Source organism: Mercurialis annua, linkage group LG5 (assembly GCF_937616625.2).
Source record: "Mercurialis annua linkage group LG5, ddMerAnnu1.2, whole genome shotgun sequence".
In the NCBI taxonomy this organism is placed as follows: Eukaryota; Viridiplantae; Streptophyta; class Magnoliopsida; order Malpighiales; family Euphorbiaceae; genus Mercurialis; species Mercurialis annua.
This window is the reverse complement of record NC_065574.1, coordinates 45,011,990-45,029,952: the sequence shown is the minus strand read 5'-3', so window position 1 is coordinate 45,029,952 and position 17,963 is coordinate 45,011,990. Positions and strand designations below refer to the sequence as shown.

Here is a 17,963-nt window from a genome sequence, read left to right as displayed (position 1 = left end):
TTAGATTGAGAAAGAAGATACCCTTTTGGAGAAGAAGCAACTTCAATACCCAAGAAGTAACGAAGGGGACCCAAGTCTTTCATGGCAAAACTTCGAGTCAACTTAGACTTCAATAAGCTAATATCAACAACATCATCACCTGTAATAATCATATCATCAACATAAAGCGAAAGCAAAATTCGACCAGCCGAGGTACACTTGACAAACAAAGCAGAATCATGGTTACTTGGGCAAAAACCAAGAGAAATAATCACAGTAGAGAATTTCTCAAACCAGGCACGGGGAGCCTGTTTGAGACCATAAAGAGCCTTCCTAAGTTTGCAAACTTCACCAGGTTGGTGATCAATACCAGGAGGAGGAACCATATAGACTTCTTCATGAAGGTCGCCATTCAGAAAGGCATTTTTAACATCCATTTGAGTGATATCCCAACGACGAACAGAAGCAACCGCAATAAGAGTTCGAACTGTAGTCATTTTTGCAACAGGAGCAAAAGTCTCCTCATAATCCATACCATATTCTTGAGAATAACCCTTAGCAACCAAGCGAACTTTATATCTTTCAATAGATCCATCAGCCTTAGTTTTAATTTTATAGACCCAACGAGAACCAATAGCACGTTTTCCTGCAGGAAGAGACACTAAATCCCAAGTATGGGTTTGGTGAAGAGCAGTGAGCTCCTCAGCCATAGCACGTTGCCAAAGAGGATCAAGAACTGCCTCTTTGAAAGATGAAGGCTCAGAAAGACAATGAATAGAAGCAAGGAATGAAGAAAATGAACTGGAAAGACAAGAATAAGCAAAATCAGGTTGTTTAGTAGACTTACGATTTCGTATAGGATAACGGTGTTCAGTAGTATCCGCAGTCTCAGAAGATGATTGGGTAGTGACTGTAGTTGAGGGGCCAATAGGAGTGTCAGGATGGCCATCACGAGGTATCTCATCATTATCAGCAGTAAAAGGATCAATGTGAATAAGATCAGGCATAGATATACTGTGAGAACGGTCAGGAATTGTAAAATAAGGAATATGTTCAAGAAAGACAACATGACGAGAAACATATAGCTTATGACTGACTGGATCAAAACAACGATACCCCTTTTGTCCTGCGCCATAACCAAGAAAAACACATATGGCAGACCGTGAAGTTAACTTACTCTGCTGAACACGAGGAAGAAGAACAAAACAGGTAGAACCAAAAACACGAAGAGAAGAATAATCTGGAAGATAACCATACAATCTCTCATAAGGAGACAAGCCAGAATTATGAGAAGTAGGAATTTTATTAATCAAATAAACAGAAGTAAGAGCTGCCTCCCCCCAAAATTCACTAGGAACACTAGCAGACAATAAAAGTGACCTAGCAGTCTCAAGAATATGCCTATGTTTTCTTTCAGCAACCCCATTTTGTTCAGGAGTATCAGTGCAAGAAGTTTGGTAATTTGTGCCATCTAAAGCAAGAAGTTCCTTAAAAGCATGAGAAGTATATTCGCCCCCCAAATCACATCTAAAACATTTAATAACAGCTTCATGTTGAGTTTTTACAAGAGAGAGAAACTCATTATAAATGTCAAAAAAGTCTGAGCGACGTTTCATAAGATAAATCCAACAATAACGAGTGCAATCATCAATAAAAGAGACATAATAACGAGAGCCCCCCTTTGTAGGAACAGGAGAGGGTCCCCAAACATCAGAATGAATGAGATCAAAAGGTGCAACAGAAAAAGAATTACTTTTAGGAAAAGGCAAAGCAGAGAACTTTGCAAGTTTACAACCACTGCAATCAGAAATATCATGAGTTTTCAAATCTCCTAAAACTCCTGTAGACGCTAAAAATTGTAATCGAGATCTAGAGACATGACCAAGGCGAGAATGCCACAAATAAAACACAGAAGAAGACTGACTCAAACGAAAAGACGAAACATCCACATTAGGAACAGCAGCCGCAATCTTAGGAGTTTTTAGCTGATCCAATATATAAAGTCCTCCTTCCCTATGGCCGGTCCCATTCACTTCCTGAGACTTTGGATCCTGAACATAACAAGCAGAAGAAGAAAAGGAAACTAAACAACCATTATCAAAAATTTGACCAACAGAAGCAAGATTTAAAGTAAGACTAGGAATATGATAAACATTAGATAAGGACAAAGAAGGTGTAGTAACTGAACCAACACCTTGCAAGGGCATAGGTGTACCACTAGCACTCATGACAGGAACAGAAACTTTAGGAGTCAAAGAAGTAAAAGATGACAAATTAGGTGACATATGATTCGAAGCACCAGAATCTAAAATCCAAGAGGAAGAAGATATACCTGACGAACTAGATGACAAACCTATTTGAGATGAAGCTGCCATGGCATGTGACTGAGATGCAAGGAACTGTTGAAACTGCTCAACCATTGATATTGTGAGGGCGAGGAAGAAGAGGAGGTCCATTATGAGGAGCTGGTGGTCGGTAACTCCATTGCTGAGATTGCTGATGGGGCTGTTGCTGAGTATACTGCTGCTTTCCTTTACCCAACTTTGGACATTGTGATTTCCAATGACCTTTCTGTTTACAAAAACTACATTCATCACGAGCAACAGTTCCATATGGCCTGACTTGAGAATAAAAGTTTGGCCGTGGAGGCATGGCGAAGACTGATGGAGTAGAGACCGTAGAAACTTCCTTTACAACAGAAGGCTTAAGACGAATTTCCTCAGCCAAAAGTTCACTAACAACAGAATCAACAGAAGGCAGCGGATGACGATGCAGAATGGACCCACGAAGTCCTTCAAACTCATCACGAAGAGCCATTAAGAACTGTACCAATCTCTGCTCCTCTCTTCGTGCAATATAAGGCCCAAAGCCTCGTAATTCAGCAGATTCTGTGAGAGCCAGCTGATCCCACAAATCTGTCATAGCATCATAAAATTCCTGAATACTCATGCTTTTCTGCTGCAGAGCACGAATATCAGACTCCAACTGGTATTGTTTTGCAAAGTTAGACTGTGTGTACAGTCTAGATAGATGATCCCAAACCTCCTTAGTTGTCTCATATTTTGCTAACTGGGTCCCTATCGAGTGCTTAACAGAATTATTGATCCAAGTAATAATTTTGGAATTAGCAACTTCCCACTTATCTAACAAAGACACATAATCAGCAGTTGTGCCATCCTCAGTCTTGACAAAATCACCCGAAATAATAACCCCACTTTTGTTTACCCTTCAAGAAATTTTTCATCACATAACTCCAATATGCATAATTTTTACCATCTAACTGAACACTAACTTCTTGAAGCGAACCATCTCGAATTTCAGCCATATTAAAAAGAAATCAACAGAATACTAACAAATTAAAATCAACGAATTAGAGAGGACAAACTCAAAGGAGGAGTAGAAAAGACTAACAACCAGACGAATAATTTGGCTCTGATACCATGATAACATTAATAGAAATATACGAAACCATTGATTGAATAGAAGAATAAGATACAAAGAAATAGAGGCTAACAATAGAAGAGAAAAACCTAAATCCTAGAATAACATAGGAGGCCTTTATATAGACAAGGCTAAGCAATAATAAAGGAAAGTATCTTATACTTGGCCACTACTCCAAGTCATATACTTGGCCACTACTCCAAGTCTTATACTTGGCCACTACTCCAAGTCATATACTTGGCCATTACTCCAATAGCATATTAATTATGCTAACATATCATAGGGTAAAACCGTGATAATTGCCATGGAGTTCCTTCAGGACCAGCTCTGTCTTTTCTGGCTGCATGTTTCTGGCAATTGTAAAGAGAGATAGTCACATAAGACAAGTATGGGCTTAGCAAAGATTAAACAGAAGCAACATATATTTACCTTATTAATGTCAAACTTTAGAGAGATAGAATTTTTCTTAGGCTCTGGATGCCCGAGCAATCTCATACTTTTTACAGCACGAAAATCATGTTGCGGTAATCCTGATATCTGAAAATTATTTAAGATCAGTATGAAATAAGATGTTAATACCATTAATCCGGGAAAGACATGATTTTAACAAATTGACTTCAAACCGGAATCAGAAACTGTGGCATAGCTGGAAGAGGGGGAAAAAGAGTAACCCTTATAAGATCAAGACCCTCTATTGGCATTAAACTTATCAGGATATATAAATGGCAGCAAGAATCATCAATAGGCGCAGCTTATTTTCACGACTCACAGCCTGCATAAGCAGTAAGCATATCTTGTAAGTACATCAGAGAACTTTTAATGCTTCTGCTACAATTTCTGGAAATCGTTACTGTTGAAGTGGGAATCCCACATTGGTTGTGTGTGTGAATGGACATGTGTTTAAATATTAGTTGGGCACCTCCACTTGATAACAATTGGTTTTAAGATGGAGTCTAACAGTTACCTCATTTTTGGTATAAAAATTTATTACATCCTTAACTCCTGCATCTCCAAAAACCAAGTCCTGCTCCAGTTTACCTATATCTCGAAGGCCTGTCTCCATAATAATTCTGTTAATTTTTCCTGCAATCTGCATCCAATGAATGTAATTTTCATGAAGAACTGGACATATCAAATATATCTCACTCAGGACATATTCTTTCCTACTAATGATAATGGTTTCATCCCGTGTTTATAATAGCAGAAAAAAATAGCCTTCAGCGTTAACAAAAGTTCAGCTATTCTTTCCATACTGTAATGGCTCAGTCAGCTACAATGCTAGAATTACAAACAAACACACAGAACAAGATGGGCATATTAATTTGACAAGATATGGGCCATCAAGAAAGCCAAATTGTGAAATTACGTTCTAATAAGCAACTAAGAAAGCAATGTATTGTTAGCAGAAGTATAAAAACCAAGAAAATCATGAGATCTCCACTAGGCTGCAACTAGAAATAGAATGTTTTGAATAGTTCCAGTTAGATCGTAGAGAGGGTTTTCCCATTATATAAAGCTATTGAAGTAATAAAAAGCAATGTGTTTGCAGAAATACACGAACATCTACATGAAGAGAGAGCTTGTTCATTTGTTGGCTATAATCTGTCAATGCTTAAACCGTCTCTCGCAAGTTTCGAAGAGAAGGTTCACCATCCCTACAACTACAGCAAGTGAGAATTCAAGGTGATATGTATATATATATATATACATACATCATAATTCACGACATATGAGCCTTATGTCTACAGAACAGACAACTAAAAAACTGTATATGATATGGTAGCATATCTGCCTGAACTTGAGATAATTTGAATACGAGCTATAAACATCATAATTTGAAATAGAAATAATTATACAAGGAAAAGGACACCAAGATGGATAAAGACGGAAATTGGATACAAACTATGTGCTATATTTACTGCAAACTGCAGCAGTCATCAAACAATGGTATTTAAGAACTGCAAACAAAGAATTTTTTGCCCCAACAAAGATGATTATTTAGAAAACACAGGAAAACTTAACAGCCATTAGAGACACCATACCATGATGGACCATTAATACTTTTTCCCATTGAGCAATCCCCCTTCTTATTTGCAAGCCAATTTTAGGGAAAAACAGGAACCTTATGATAGTGCCATCAATGACTCCCTAAGCATAAAACTTAATCAACTCTCAGAATAAATCAACCAGTCACCTAAATAAATTACCTCAGTAAGAAATAGCCTCCTCATACCCAAGCAACATAAACTCCACTGATAATGAGAAGCGGATTTACTGACAACCTTATATCTTTGCTCACATACAAAATATTTCCATCAGATTTTATCTCAACAAGCTAGTCAAAAAGGCAAGATGATATAGCATCCTATTCCTTGATGAGTATGCGTAAACTTGAAAAAAGAAAAAGAAAAAATGGTGGCATTTAGACTATTACTTAGGGTAGAGAGGCAAAGAGAAATAGAGATAATAGTGCCAGCAGCTAGCACCTCTTTGAGAGCACCTCACTTCAAATAGTCTCTTTCTGGCTCTAGTACTTACAAACGCTTTTTTCACTTTTTAACAGCAGCATTCTTAGCCCCAATTGACTTGAAATAATATAGTAAGCAATGTAAGAACTAAATTTGCTTACAGTATCATATCTAGAAAGCTCAAAAACCAACATTCCACAACCCTAATTACAGACCTAAATTCAACAACCAACATTCAATTTTGATATACTTTGATGACGAGCCTTTTTTGCATTCAATTTCAAGTTTAAAACAGAACTAACCATGGTACCCATAAAACAACATTTTATCTACAATGGTTTAAATTAATAGGGAAAAGTGAATTGAACTTTACACCAACCTTAGACCATGTTGGATATGTGCAGCTTTGTTCTTTGACACAAAGCTGGCCACCTTCTCATGTAACCTTTCACTAGCCTGAAGGCAGCCCAAAGGAAATTAGTGCTTACACCAGGGAAATTCAGAAAATATAAAGACGTGTGAGAAACTTACATCTGCTATATGTGCATGGTGAAGCTTAAGCCATACAGGATCATATTCATCTAAAGAAAACTCTCTTATCCCGGAGGACCGCCTTTTCTTCTAGGAACCTGAAGAACCATAATTCTTAGATTTACAATATCAAAAGGAGATCTAGCTAGAGCCAATGCAGATTTATCTACCTTACCTCAAGAATGTATTTATTTCCCTTCAAATTCAATAAATCATGGCATAAGGCATCATATGTACACTCATGTATGACAGGAGCAATCTAGAATTCAAAATGAATAAATTATTACTACCACGCACCAAGCATATATAAAATAAGTATTAAGTCAATCCGGAACATATGGTTACCTGATCAACAGATCTGTCCAGGATGAGCAGCTCACATGTTTCTTTTTGAGGAAAGTTAATAAGCTTTTCTTTATAATGCATTAGGTGATCCCAAACTCTTGCAGCCAGTTTTGTAGGGATAAGATCATGATATGGTGTCACTGCGGCCACGTCCAGGAACTTGGCAGCACGATAATACAAGGAAATTCCTGAAAAGATACATGGAGACCTAAAAATAATATCCAAACGATGTAAACCAAGATATACAATAATTTTAATACCTTTAAAGAGGCAAAAACTGTGGCAATGCATAAAAAGAATAGGTTGGTACTATTCATGAAGTAGTAAAGGAGAAAAAGAACAAATTAGTGAATTGTGGACTCTTCAAAAAGAATGAAGAGATAAAGCACAAAAAGTTTTTCGGAAAGCAGTTCCATTACCATGTATAGACATAAAACTATTCTGTGTTACTTAGAAAATAACAAAAGACAGCAACAAATTTTTGAAACCTGGATAGAGTAAAAAGAAAGTGGAAGGTGGAATATATTATTAATAACATGAGGCAGCCTATTGCTCCAAAATCAAACAAGACTGAAAGAAAACGGTTGAAAATAAGTTTATTCTATAGAAAAGAGAAAAATTTATCCTTGGCAATAATACTCATACAGTATGAAACTTAGAGTATGGTAGTGTCAATTATCTGTCTGTCTATAACAGAATACTCCAAATTCATCTGTCCCGCCCAAATCAGAAGAAATTTCATTATAAACCATAACATTTCTAGTAATCTTAAAAGTGAAAAAGGTATCAACTAGCTAAAACATGAATTTTTCCAGAACAAATATTACATGAAGAAAAATACCTCTCTCGACACTACTATTCCAGGCAGTTCACGTACATTTTCCTTAACCAGAGCTAATAGATGTTCTGAAATAGGTGAGCTGAAGAAGACAAACGCCCTGCACAGGAGAATAAAAGATAACAAAAAAAGAGTCAAGATCCATCATTAAACAAGATTCACGAAAAAATATCCAAACTTTATATAATAAATAACAATGATATGCCATACCTTTTGTATAAAGGTGACATCTTGTTCATGTCTGACAACAACCCGATAACACTGCACAAATACAATAAGAAGAGAAAACAGATATATAAGTTCATATGCATCTAGACACTGATATATAAAAAGAGAGAGAGACGCTCTTAGCTAGTTGATTGAGTTCAACTGATGAAACTGTTCTGTTTTAAAAACAAAAGGAATTATACTTGAGAATCCTACATAGCATTTGAAGATTAATTAACTTGAAAACTATATATTTCAGCTACTTAGATAATATCATATATTTATTCATTCTTCTATGTAAAACTAAAAACATTTGTTTTAATGTAATTCAGGCATTCCTGAATAGCTGCAAATCAATTGAAGAAGTAGCATAAGTTAAGATGAACATTCTCCTAAATTTTGAAGACGAAGCAAAACAAAACAAAACAAAATCAGTCAAAATACTACAACCTACAATACCTTCCAAGTTGACTGATTGACATCCAGTTTGGTGAATCGAAGCATTTCATGGGATAATCCTAAATAATGAACAAAGTCATATTAAATGGACATAAATTGTAATTAAATTTGGAATCTTATGCAGAGAGTGAGCTCACGTTGACGAGTGATTTGTCTAAAATTCTTGTAAATGTCACCGTCAGAATCAACCATCGTCATCCCCCCTAATAAAAGCATATGCTGTGATCATTAGCAAACGAACAAAAAACTTGTAAAGAAGAGAATTTAGACAACAGCATATCAATAAAAACAGAACTAAATCAAGCAATTACAAGGCCGAGCACAGACCTTAAGCAGGTGGCGTTGTTCAGTTTCTTTGCTAGGCAAATTGTGTGTATGGGTAAATGACACCAAATTCAAATTTCAACCGTCCTTCTCAACTCCAACGACACTTTTTAGTTTTGAAAAACTTAATTTTGAATAACCGAAGGCAAAATATAGAAGACCAAAGGGTCAATGCGCCCCCTAAATTTGTGACACGGAGTCATCTAATTCAGTTTATACTTTTTTGAACAACTGGCCCCAAAACTCCTCATTTTTTGATAGTCTCATAATTGTATTTTTAAAACACATAAAATATAAATGGAGGTGAGGGATGCAAAAAAGTAATTATATACTTCTCTAATTATTACGATATAATTATCCTAAATTCATTTTTGAAATAAAAATATAAACTATAGGGTTATTTGACATAAAAATGAAGAATTTTGTAGTTAGTTGTCAAAAAGTATAAATTAGGTTAGATGATCATGTGTGACAAGTTCAGGGGGCGCGTTAACTCTTTGTTCAAATATAGAAATAAGCAAACTATATCTATGAAATTTTTTTTAAGAATTAATTAGATTTGTTTCCTAAGTCTGATTTATATCTTTTTTTAAAATATTTTTGTATTTCGATTAAATCAAAAACTTAATATTGTTCAAAAAAATACTTAAACAAACTATATTTTAAAACAAACTAAATTTTATTTTTTTATTTTCGTTTAGTTTTTATTTTCTTCAAAAACTGAATGATTTTGATAATTCTAATACCGAACCGACCCGACTGATGCATGCACTGATTAATTATTTTATGTTGAATGACCAAAATTTATTATTTAATTCAATTATACTTTTTAATTAATTTCATTTATTCATAAATCTCTTTGATATTAATATAATTAACTTCATAAATTTTAAAAACAACTTTATAAATAAATCAAATATAATTAGATTTATGGCTTAATACATGTGTGTGTCCCTGTATTTTTCATTTTTTGCACATAAGGTCCCTACACTCCAGCATATCTAATATAAAGCCCTACACTCCTGAAATCAGTCGTCCGTGGTCCCTGACGCCAAGCGAGTGCTAACGCCGTTACAAACTTACGTCCACCTATTTACATGTCAAATACATCCCTTATGTGGCAGATGACATGGTAGAAGCGTATTTTTTTGAGTCTCCTCTTCTCCTCTCCAAACCTGACCCCTCTGAGCGTCCATTCCCTGTCCGATCCCGTAGTGAGCTTCCAACACCATTGCAAGAGCTAATTATGGAAGGTGGTAGTGGTGATGGCGTTGTTCTGTGTGATTGTGGAACTCCGGCGCGAGTTCAGACCTCAACCACTAAGAAAAATCCAGGCCGGAGGTTCTATACCTGCCCAAAACCAAATGTAAGCTTTTATTTATGGTTTATTTTGAGCTCAGTGTTAAATTGGGGTTGTTATTATTTAGGGTTGTTGTTACTTTAGGGTTGTTATTAGTTTAGGGTTTTGAGCTCAGTGTAAAATTAGGGTTGTCATAAATTAGGGTTTTATTGCAAATTAGGGTTTGTACATTGCTGATTTGGTTGTGTGATATGCATTTATGATACTTGATTGCAGAATCCAGATTATAAGTTCTTTCAGTGGGTTGACAAAGGTTTAGATGGCTACGCACATATGGTGGTCACTAACTTGAAGATGGAGGTGACTCATTTGCAAAACGACCGTAATGCAGCTCTTCTACAAGCTGGTGAAGTCAGAGCTCATTTGGCAGCTAAGGTATTGGAGAATAGTTCATTGAAGGGAGAAGCCCTAAAGGAGATTGTTGACATGTACAAACATGAGAACCAAATTCTGAAGGAAGAAATGGGGCTGGAAATGATGGAGGTGGAGACATTGAAGGAGAGGATTGAGGAAGTGCAGTTGCACCATGCACAAGCCAAGAAAATCAAAACAAAGCTGACCTATGAATTGTATGGATGTGGGGTAGTTACTGCGGGGGCAGTTCTTTATGCATTATAATGCTAGGCCTTGATCTTTAAGCTGGGGCAGTTCTAGTTTCATTTTGGTAGCTAATATATTGTATTTTGTGAAACTGCTCTTATTTTGCTAGGATTGTAAGACTGTTGATGTTCTTTTTTTGCTAACATTTGTAAGAATATTGATGTCATTGCAATGGTAATCTTATTCTAGTGTTAATCTGAATTGGTATATTGTTAGTATGTTTGCTTGACTTTTGCATGAAAAAGGGCCCTCTGATTTTACAATAGAAATGCATGAAAATGACCTATAGTTTTGCAAGTATTCTGCATTGAAAATGACCTGTAAATATGAACTTTTTTAGCTTGAAAAACACCTGTATTGCACAAAAGCAGTTGGTTTCTATTGAACTTTAATAATACACATGTATTGCACAAAAATATAGCTTTTACTAAAAGGGTAAAGTAATTACATTGTTTAGATCCTTTCTATACAAAAAGTGTTTTCAAAAGCAAATCAATGCTTTACTAAGGGCCATATGGAAATGTTATCAACACATTTCACAAAAGTTATCAACAAGGGCATTTAAAACACTGCCCTATACAAAAACTGTCCAAAAAACTAAACACTGCCCAATACCAAAAATTTCCCTACTAGAAACAAAAGATGCTGCCCATTCATTGAGTTTGCCTTATCCTCGACCTTAGCTTTGCACGTGCAGCAGCAGTGGTGGAGGCATCTACCTGCAACCAAACAAATAAATGACATATTAAATATTGCATCTAACCCAATTAAATACCTCACAAATACAAACAGAAACTTACACCTCAACCAAACCATCAAGTGTAATGAAAATATTAAACTTACAGAAGGTTGATTCCTTTTTCTTTTTCTGCTTGTGTTTTGCTGTGAAGGTGTTGCCTCTGGTTGGCTTGCCTGTGGTTAGTTCTTCTTATTCTGCCTTGGCTTATACTGAAACCATAAACAAAAAGTTATCAAATAGTTTAACAATCAATCTTATATAAGCTGAGTGTTTGAGAATTACCTGAGTGTTTGTTCCTTTTTGAGGGCAGCTCCTGTAATTATGTCCAGTTCCCTTGCATATTCCACATGTCATAACTCTCCCATGAAGTGAAAGCTTGGCTTTCTTCTTTACTTCAAAAGGTTCTTTTCGCCTATTTTTTTTGGGTCTTCCAGGTAGTTTTTTGAAGGGTGGTGGCTCTATTGTTCCCTTCTCACTCTGAAGCCAGTGCTGGTTTCCAGGAACTGGCTGGATGGTATAAGCATAAGCTTTCATGTATGTGTCTCTGCTGTAATAAGCATGTACATAGGCCTCTGGATTGCCACGCTTGGCATATATATCAGTGACACTATGCTTGCAAGGGATCCCAGTCAAGTCTCATTCCTTGCAAGTGCAGGTCCTCTTGATAAGGTCCACTGTATGCTTGTTCCTTCTATCTTGAAGCCATGCCACCTCAAATGCATCATCCCCATTACATTCCACCTCCCACTCAAAGGACAGTAGCTTGTTCTTTTCAATCACTTGTAGGGCTCTTGGTGAAATATCTGAAATCCAGCCCCTTATGGAATCTCTCTTGTTCCACAGCCTGTTCATCACCTTGATCCTTATATCCTCCAGCATACTAATAATAGATTTACACCTAGACTTCAAAATCCAATCATTAAATGTCTCTGCTAGGTTGTTATCAACCACATCACATTTAATTGATGTGTCAAAATACACCTTGCACCATGTCTCAATGTCATAACTTAAAGCATCCTTTGCTATATCCTTCCCTAAAGTCCCTAGGTGTTTAAGTCTGGCTTTCAAATCTGATCCTATAGTTGCCTTTGCACAACTCCAAAATGCCTTCTTTATCTCATCACCCCTCCATTTTTTGGCCCAGTTAGCATATACATGCCCGGCACATCTTCTGTGTTCTGCCTTGGGTAGTATGTCTTTCAAAGCACTTTCAAGACCCTGCACATACAGAAACAGAAGAATACAACATTTCAGTCCAAACACTTGCCACAATCACAAAGCACATACAAAAACAGAAGGTAGCAAAACAATATCATACCTTTTGCATATCTGATATGACTGCAAATCCTTCTCCATCTTCAAGTTCTAGATCATATTGAATCATCCTCATAAACCAACTCCAGTTGTCTTTGTTCTCAACCAACACCACTCCCCAAGCTATTGGAAACATTTGGTTGTTGCCATCTCTACCTACAGCTATCAGTAACTGCCCTTTACAAATCCCCTTTAAAAAACACCCATCTATGCCTATCACTTTCCTACAACCCTGAACCCACCCCTTTTTGCAGGCAGCAAAGCACACATAAAACCTATGGAATTCTTGTTTTCCCTCAGGGTTTTCAGAAGTGGATTTGACAAAACAATGTGTGCCTGGGTTGGTATGGCAGATAATCTCAGCATAGTCATTTAGCATGGCATATTCCTCCCTATAAAAACCCATCAATTCAGCTATAATTTTGGTCTTTGCATGCCTACACACATTCAAACTAACACTCTGCTTTAGTTCACTCCTGACAATGGACCTAAAGTCACTAAGTTTGATATAGTGTTGGTTGGTCACCATGGTCTTGTACCTCTTAGCTAAGAAATTACTGTCACAAAATGACACTCTATTGCTTCTAGTACATCTATGGTCAGGTTTGTAGGTCTTAATGGTCTAGTTGTGGTCTGCATTATAAGGGCTTACTTGTATCAACCATGGACAGCCAACAATGCATTTAGCCCTCACTCTTTGTAGATCATTCTTCACATACCTAACGCACATCCCTTTCATCACTGCATACCTGGCTATTGCATCTCTAACCTCCGCTAAGTTACTGAAAAACATGCCTAGTGCAAACTAAGGAATTTCAGTAGTGGTATCAAACTGCACCCGTATACTCACCTCCCTCTGTGAGTCATCACCATACTCATCTTCATTCTTACTAAACTGGCTACCTACATTAGAACTACTGTATACACACTCTCATTCTCATAAGTTAAGTCTGCTGAGTCACTATCTCCCTCTTCATCCCCAACCACCTCTGTCCTAGGTTCAGGTACCTCCCTTTCACCCTCATCCTCATCCATAATCCCAACATCCTCATCAATTTGATCCCCAGCCACCTCATCAATATGATCCCCAGCCACCTCATCAATGTTATCCCCAGCCACCTCATCAATGTTATCTCCAGCCCCTAGTACATCAATGTCATCCCCTGCCCTAGCATTTGCCAAACCTACTAAATCCTGCCTAGATTCTAAGACATTTTTCCTAGCCTCATGTAATTCTACCTCATCATCATCACTATGATCTTCTATATCTATGCAAATATCATCAAAAGTCAAGTCTTCCCCAACATCTATTACCTGTGAAGCTAGCACACTGCCACTAGCTTCACAATCCCCCTCTCTGCTAGGTTGTATGCCCAGAGAATCTAATATTTTTGAATAATCAACATAGATAAAAAATTTGTTCTCTTTGTTGTCTGGAAGCAGTTTCCAAAAGGGAAGGACACATCTGTTATTCTCAAATTTTGTAAACTCTATCCTATCAGATTTCAGATATAAATCCCCCTTTTCTATCTCAAAGTAATGCAGATATGACAGTAAGTTAAAATATGAAAGTTTGTCTAAGCTACACATGGGATCACCTATCTCCTGAATCCCTCCCACATAAGCTAAAGTACCCTCATTCATCTGTATTTTACCCCCATAAAATAAAATCATTTTGACAAACTTTGCCTCCAACCTGTCATTACCAAGATAGACAAACAAATAATATAAATACAAGCTCAAACACAGGAGCAAAAATGTAACCATAACAGACTAAAATGGCAGACAAAAATGAAAACAAACACAAACATTGCATACTTTAATGTAATACCCCAAAATTTTTAATTTTTTAATTGGACCACGTGTCCAGTTTGGATTCGCCAAAGTGGCATTATCGGAAAGTTTTCCGATAAATAAGATTTAGCAGGTCGGTTTTAGAAAAGATAATTTCGGAGAAAATTTATATTATATTTCAATTCTGAAGTTAGAATTGGAATAAAAAGGAAAAATGTCAAGAAAAGTCCAAAATGAAGTACAGGGATCAAAGTGGTAATTTAGCCACTTTATGTCGAAAATAGAAATATGGAATTTTGACGGGAAAGTGTTAAAATCAAGCTTTGTATTATTTATAGTATATAAATAATACGTATAAGTTATAATAGAAGAGTTAATCGATTTAGTTATGGACTAAATTGTACGAAAGAAAAGTTAGAAAGATAAATTGTAACAAGGAAGGAAAGGAAGGACTAAAACAGACGTTTAGCCATGTATATATAAGAGAAAACCTTTGAATGAAGGATGTATCAGAGGTAAGAATCCAGAAGCTTGAAGTTTTCCACCGATTACTTCGTTTCTTCACGGTTTCTTCGTTCGACGTCCGAATCAAGCGGTTTTCGCGTCGATTTCTTCGAAATTGAAAGCTCTATCATCTCCAAGCTTCAAATCAAGGTAAAAATCTCGGAATTTGGTGCTAAACTCGGGTTTTGTGGGCTGTTTTGGGTTAGAAAATGAGTTTAGCGTTTTTGGCTCGGTTTGAGCGTTTTGGTGAAAAACAAAATACGGGTTGTGAAGGATTTGAGATGGTGGATGTATGGAGTAGGTCGGGGTGCGGCGAAACGGCTCGGAAACGACGTTTCCGGGGCCGTGCATAGCGGTCAGCTATGCGCCCGCATAGCGGAATCTATGCGAGCGCATAGCCGTGCTATGCGCCCGCATAGCTATGCTATGCGAGCGCATAGCTCAAGCTATGCGCCCGCATAGCTAGGGCTATGCGAGCGCATAGCCCTGCTATGCGCCCGCATAGCTAGGGCTATGCGAGCGCATAGCCCTGCTATGCGCCCGCATAGCCAGGCAGGGCTATGCAAGCGCATAGCCCCACTATGCGCCCGCATAGCCGGTCTGTGCGAGCGCATAGTCACTCTATGCGCCCGCACAGTAGGTCCGGGGGACCGAAATGGATTTTTAACCTAATTCGACCCAAATTTCGATAATTGTGAATATTAAACCCTAAAATTTAATAAAAGACCTCGATAAGTCAAAAGGTGAGATTTAGCTCGACGTTTTACGCGAGTAATGACAATGAAAACGTTAAGGGAATTATGTTATTTTCGAATACAAGGAATAGTATTCGATAAGTCGTGGATACGACTAAGAATTTCTGATTACTAAGAATGAAACCAATACTTATATTATGAAAGTATTATACTTATAAACATATGATTTACGTCTAACTATTAAACGTTAATTAATATGTATCAGACGTACGACCGAGCGGTGAGGGCACTAGGGGTGTACTAGCACGAGCATATTACCACATCGACCATATTTGTGATTGGATTGCGGTCACTGTGAGTTGCACTTTACTTTCGTGTATTATCGATTAATATTATTTTGACATCATATTATATATATATATATACTGTTTATATGCATCGCACTATATATATATATAAATTGTTGATATGCTACATGTTTTGATTAAGTTTTATGTACGAGAACCTAGTATACGATCCAACGAAACTAGCTACCTATTGGGTGTCAATAGGCTGTGTGATCACCAGTAATTGAGTCAGTCTAGCGTGTCTGACTATAAGATATGATTTGAGATGCATGCATGGTTTGATTATGAAAGCTATAATATGGATGCGATACGAGAGTGAACTCGGTTGCAGTGTAACCTGAGCCCCGTATCTAGTAGGTTGGACCTACCAGTGGGTTGGACCCACCTCTTTGGGATTAAGAGATATGTTCTGACTGACGTGGTTGAACGTGAACGCTCCCGGGTCAGACTATTGGAATCAGTATGATTTGAATAATAGTGAGTTACGTTATGTTTCAGGATTTTAGTTTCGAAAGGATCGAGTACTTGTTCATATGTATTTTAGTATTAATGTTGATTTAAAATGCGATGCTATATTTCTATAATAATACCGTTAGTAAATGCAAACTCACTCAGTATTATCCCAAATACTGACCCCTCACCTTTGATGTCTTTCAGGTGCTTAGTTTCTGGACTTAGCTAGAGGCCAATTTTGAAGTCCAGAAGTCAGCTGTATATGTTAGTCTCTGACTTCTGTGAGTGCTGCAGTAGTGGTCCTTTGTCGATAGTATTGTAGCCTAGACAGCAGTTCATTTTGATTGTATATATTAACTGCTGTTATTGTTTTATATGCATTTTGATAGGCTACGTGTTTAGTATATGATCCACGGCCCCAGGTGCCGGTGAGATGTTTGGAACACTAACTGATGTATATAGTACCGCGAGGCCAGTTCGTACAGGGTACGGCAACTAGAGCCCGCGAGGTTTTGAAACAGTTAGTGTATATATTTGGGTATATGTTATGTATATGTATATCTGCTTCCGTTGTTTGTTGTTATTTGTTTATATTATATTTGCGAAAAATAAACTGTGATTTTAGGCTTGCTATGGGTTCCGGAGCTACCACTCCCGTTCCCTAGCGCCGGTTGCGGCTCAATAATTTTGGGTCATGACAATGTTGGTATCAGAGCAGTTTGGTCCAGTTACCACTGCAAGTTTGTTTTAATGTGTGTTTAAGAGCAGTTTGGTCCAGTTACCACTGCTAGAATTGTATGATTGCTTATTTGACTGGGAGTATTTGTCAGTAAGTATACCTAGGAACTACTGCAGCAAGAGTCAGACCTTGGTTGTCTGTAATTGTGTTATGTGTGCATTAGTAGTACGTGGCATTACGCGCGCGAATTAGGATTATTAAGTTAGTAAGTGAATAGTATTTGCTTCTACGGACGACTAAGATGACTAAGTAATTGTTTCTTATGTTAAGATATAGAACGTGGTATATATTTGCAAATTATGAACGATTGAGAGGGTTAAGTATTTGCTATTCCCACTGAGATTGTTAAGTGATTATTTGCTTGCGAATTACGTACAGTTGGATTAAATGCTAAATGTTTACAGCATTGCATAAGTTGATACTGGAATTGCGTGTAGAAAGGAACTCAGATGGTCGCTTATGTTTGAAATTGTTTCTTTTCAGCATGTCTGGGCAAAACGGAGCTCAGTCGCATGCTGAGGAAGAACGGGAGGAAGCGCCTCCTATATTTTCAAAACGGGTTTCATAATGAAGTGGGCGAACCATCTGAGGTCCATCAGAATGGATTCCACGCAGATATTAGAGCCTCACCAGAAATATATCAAAATGGTTTTATGTCTGTGTCAGAGATAGGTAGTTCTTCTGGAAACAGAGTTAGAGAACATTCGCCAGAGATTGAATACAGTGAAGAAGAGGAAGAGGATCCTGAAGAAGATCCTGAGGAGGATCCAGAAGAAGAATTAGAAGAAGAAGCAGAAGAGGAAAATCCTCAGGAAGAAGAGTATGA

The 17,963-nt window shown here is 37.2% G+C and overlaps 1 protein-coding gene, 1 long non-coding RNA gene and 1 pseudogene across 2 annotated transcripts; 1 reads left to right on the top strand and 2 right to left on the bottom strand.

The window, feature by feature from the left end:
- Positions 1 to 3,395: 3,395 nt before the first annotated feature.
- LOC126680415 (SNARE-interacting protein KEULE-like) lies at positions 3,396 to 7,186 on the bottom strand (annotated as a pseudogene).
- LOC130014752 (SNARE-interacting protein KEULE-like) lies at positions 6,862 to 8,691 on the bottom strand. Its single transcript, XM_056105803.1, has 6 exons — positions 8,596 to 8,691; positions 8,406 to 8,471; positions 8,269 to 8,327; positions 7,813 to 7,863; positions 7,606 to 7,702; positions 6,862 to 6,952 (listed from the first exon to the last, which is right to left on the bottom strand). Exons 2-5 carry the CDS (start codon positions 8,464 to 8,466, stop codon positions 7,649 to 7,651), a joined length of 225 nt encoding a protein of 74 aa, XP_055961778.1. The 5' UTR covers positions 8,467 to 8,471; positions 8,596 to 8,691; the 3' UTR covers positions 6,862 to 6,952; positions 7,606 to 7,648.
- A 5,743-nt stretch (positions 8,692 to 14,434) lies between these two features.
- Positions 14,435 to 16,901, top strand: LOC126680192 (uncharacterized). The gene is made up of 3 exons (XR_007641071.2): positions 14,435 to 15,053; positions 15,864 to 15,952; positions 16,603 to 16,901. It is a non-coding gene; the product is annotated as an uncharacterized LOC126680192 (long non-coding RNA).
- The last annotated feature ends 1,062 nt before the right edge of the window (positions 16,902 to 17,963 follow it).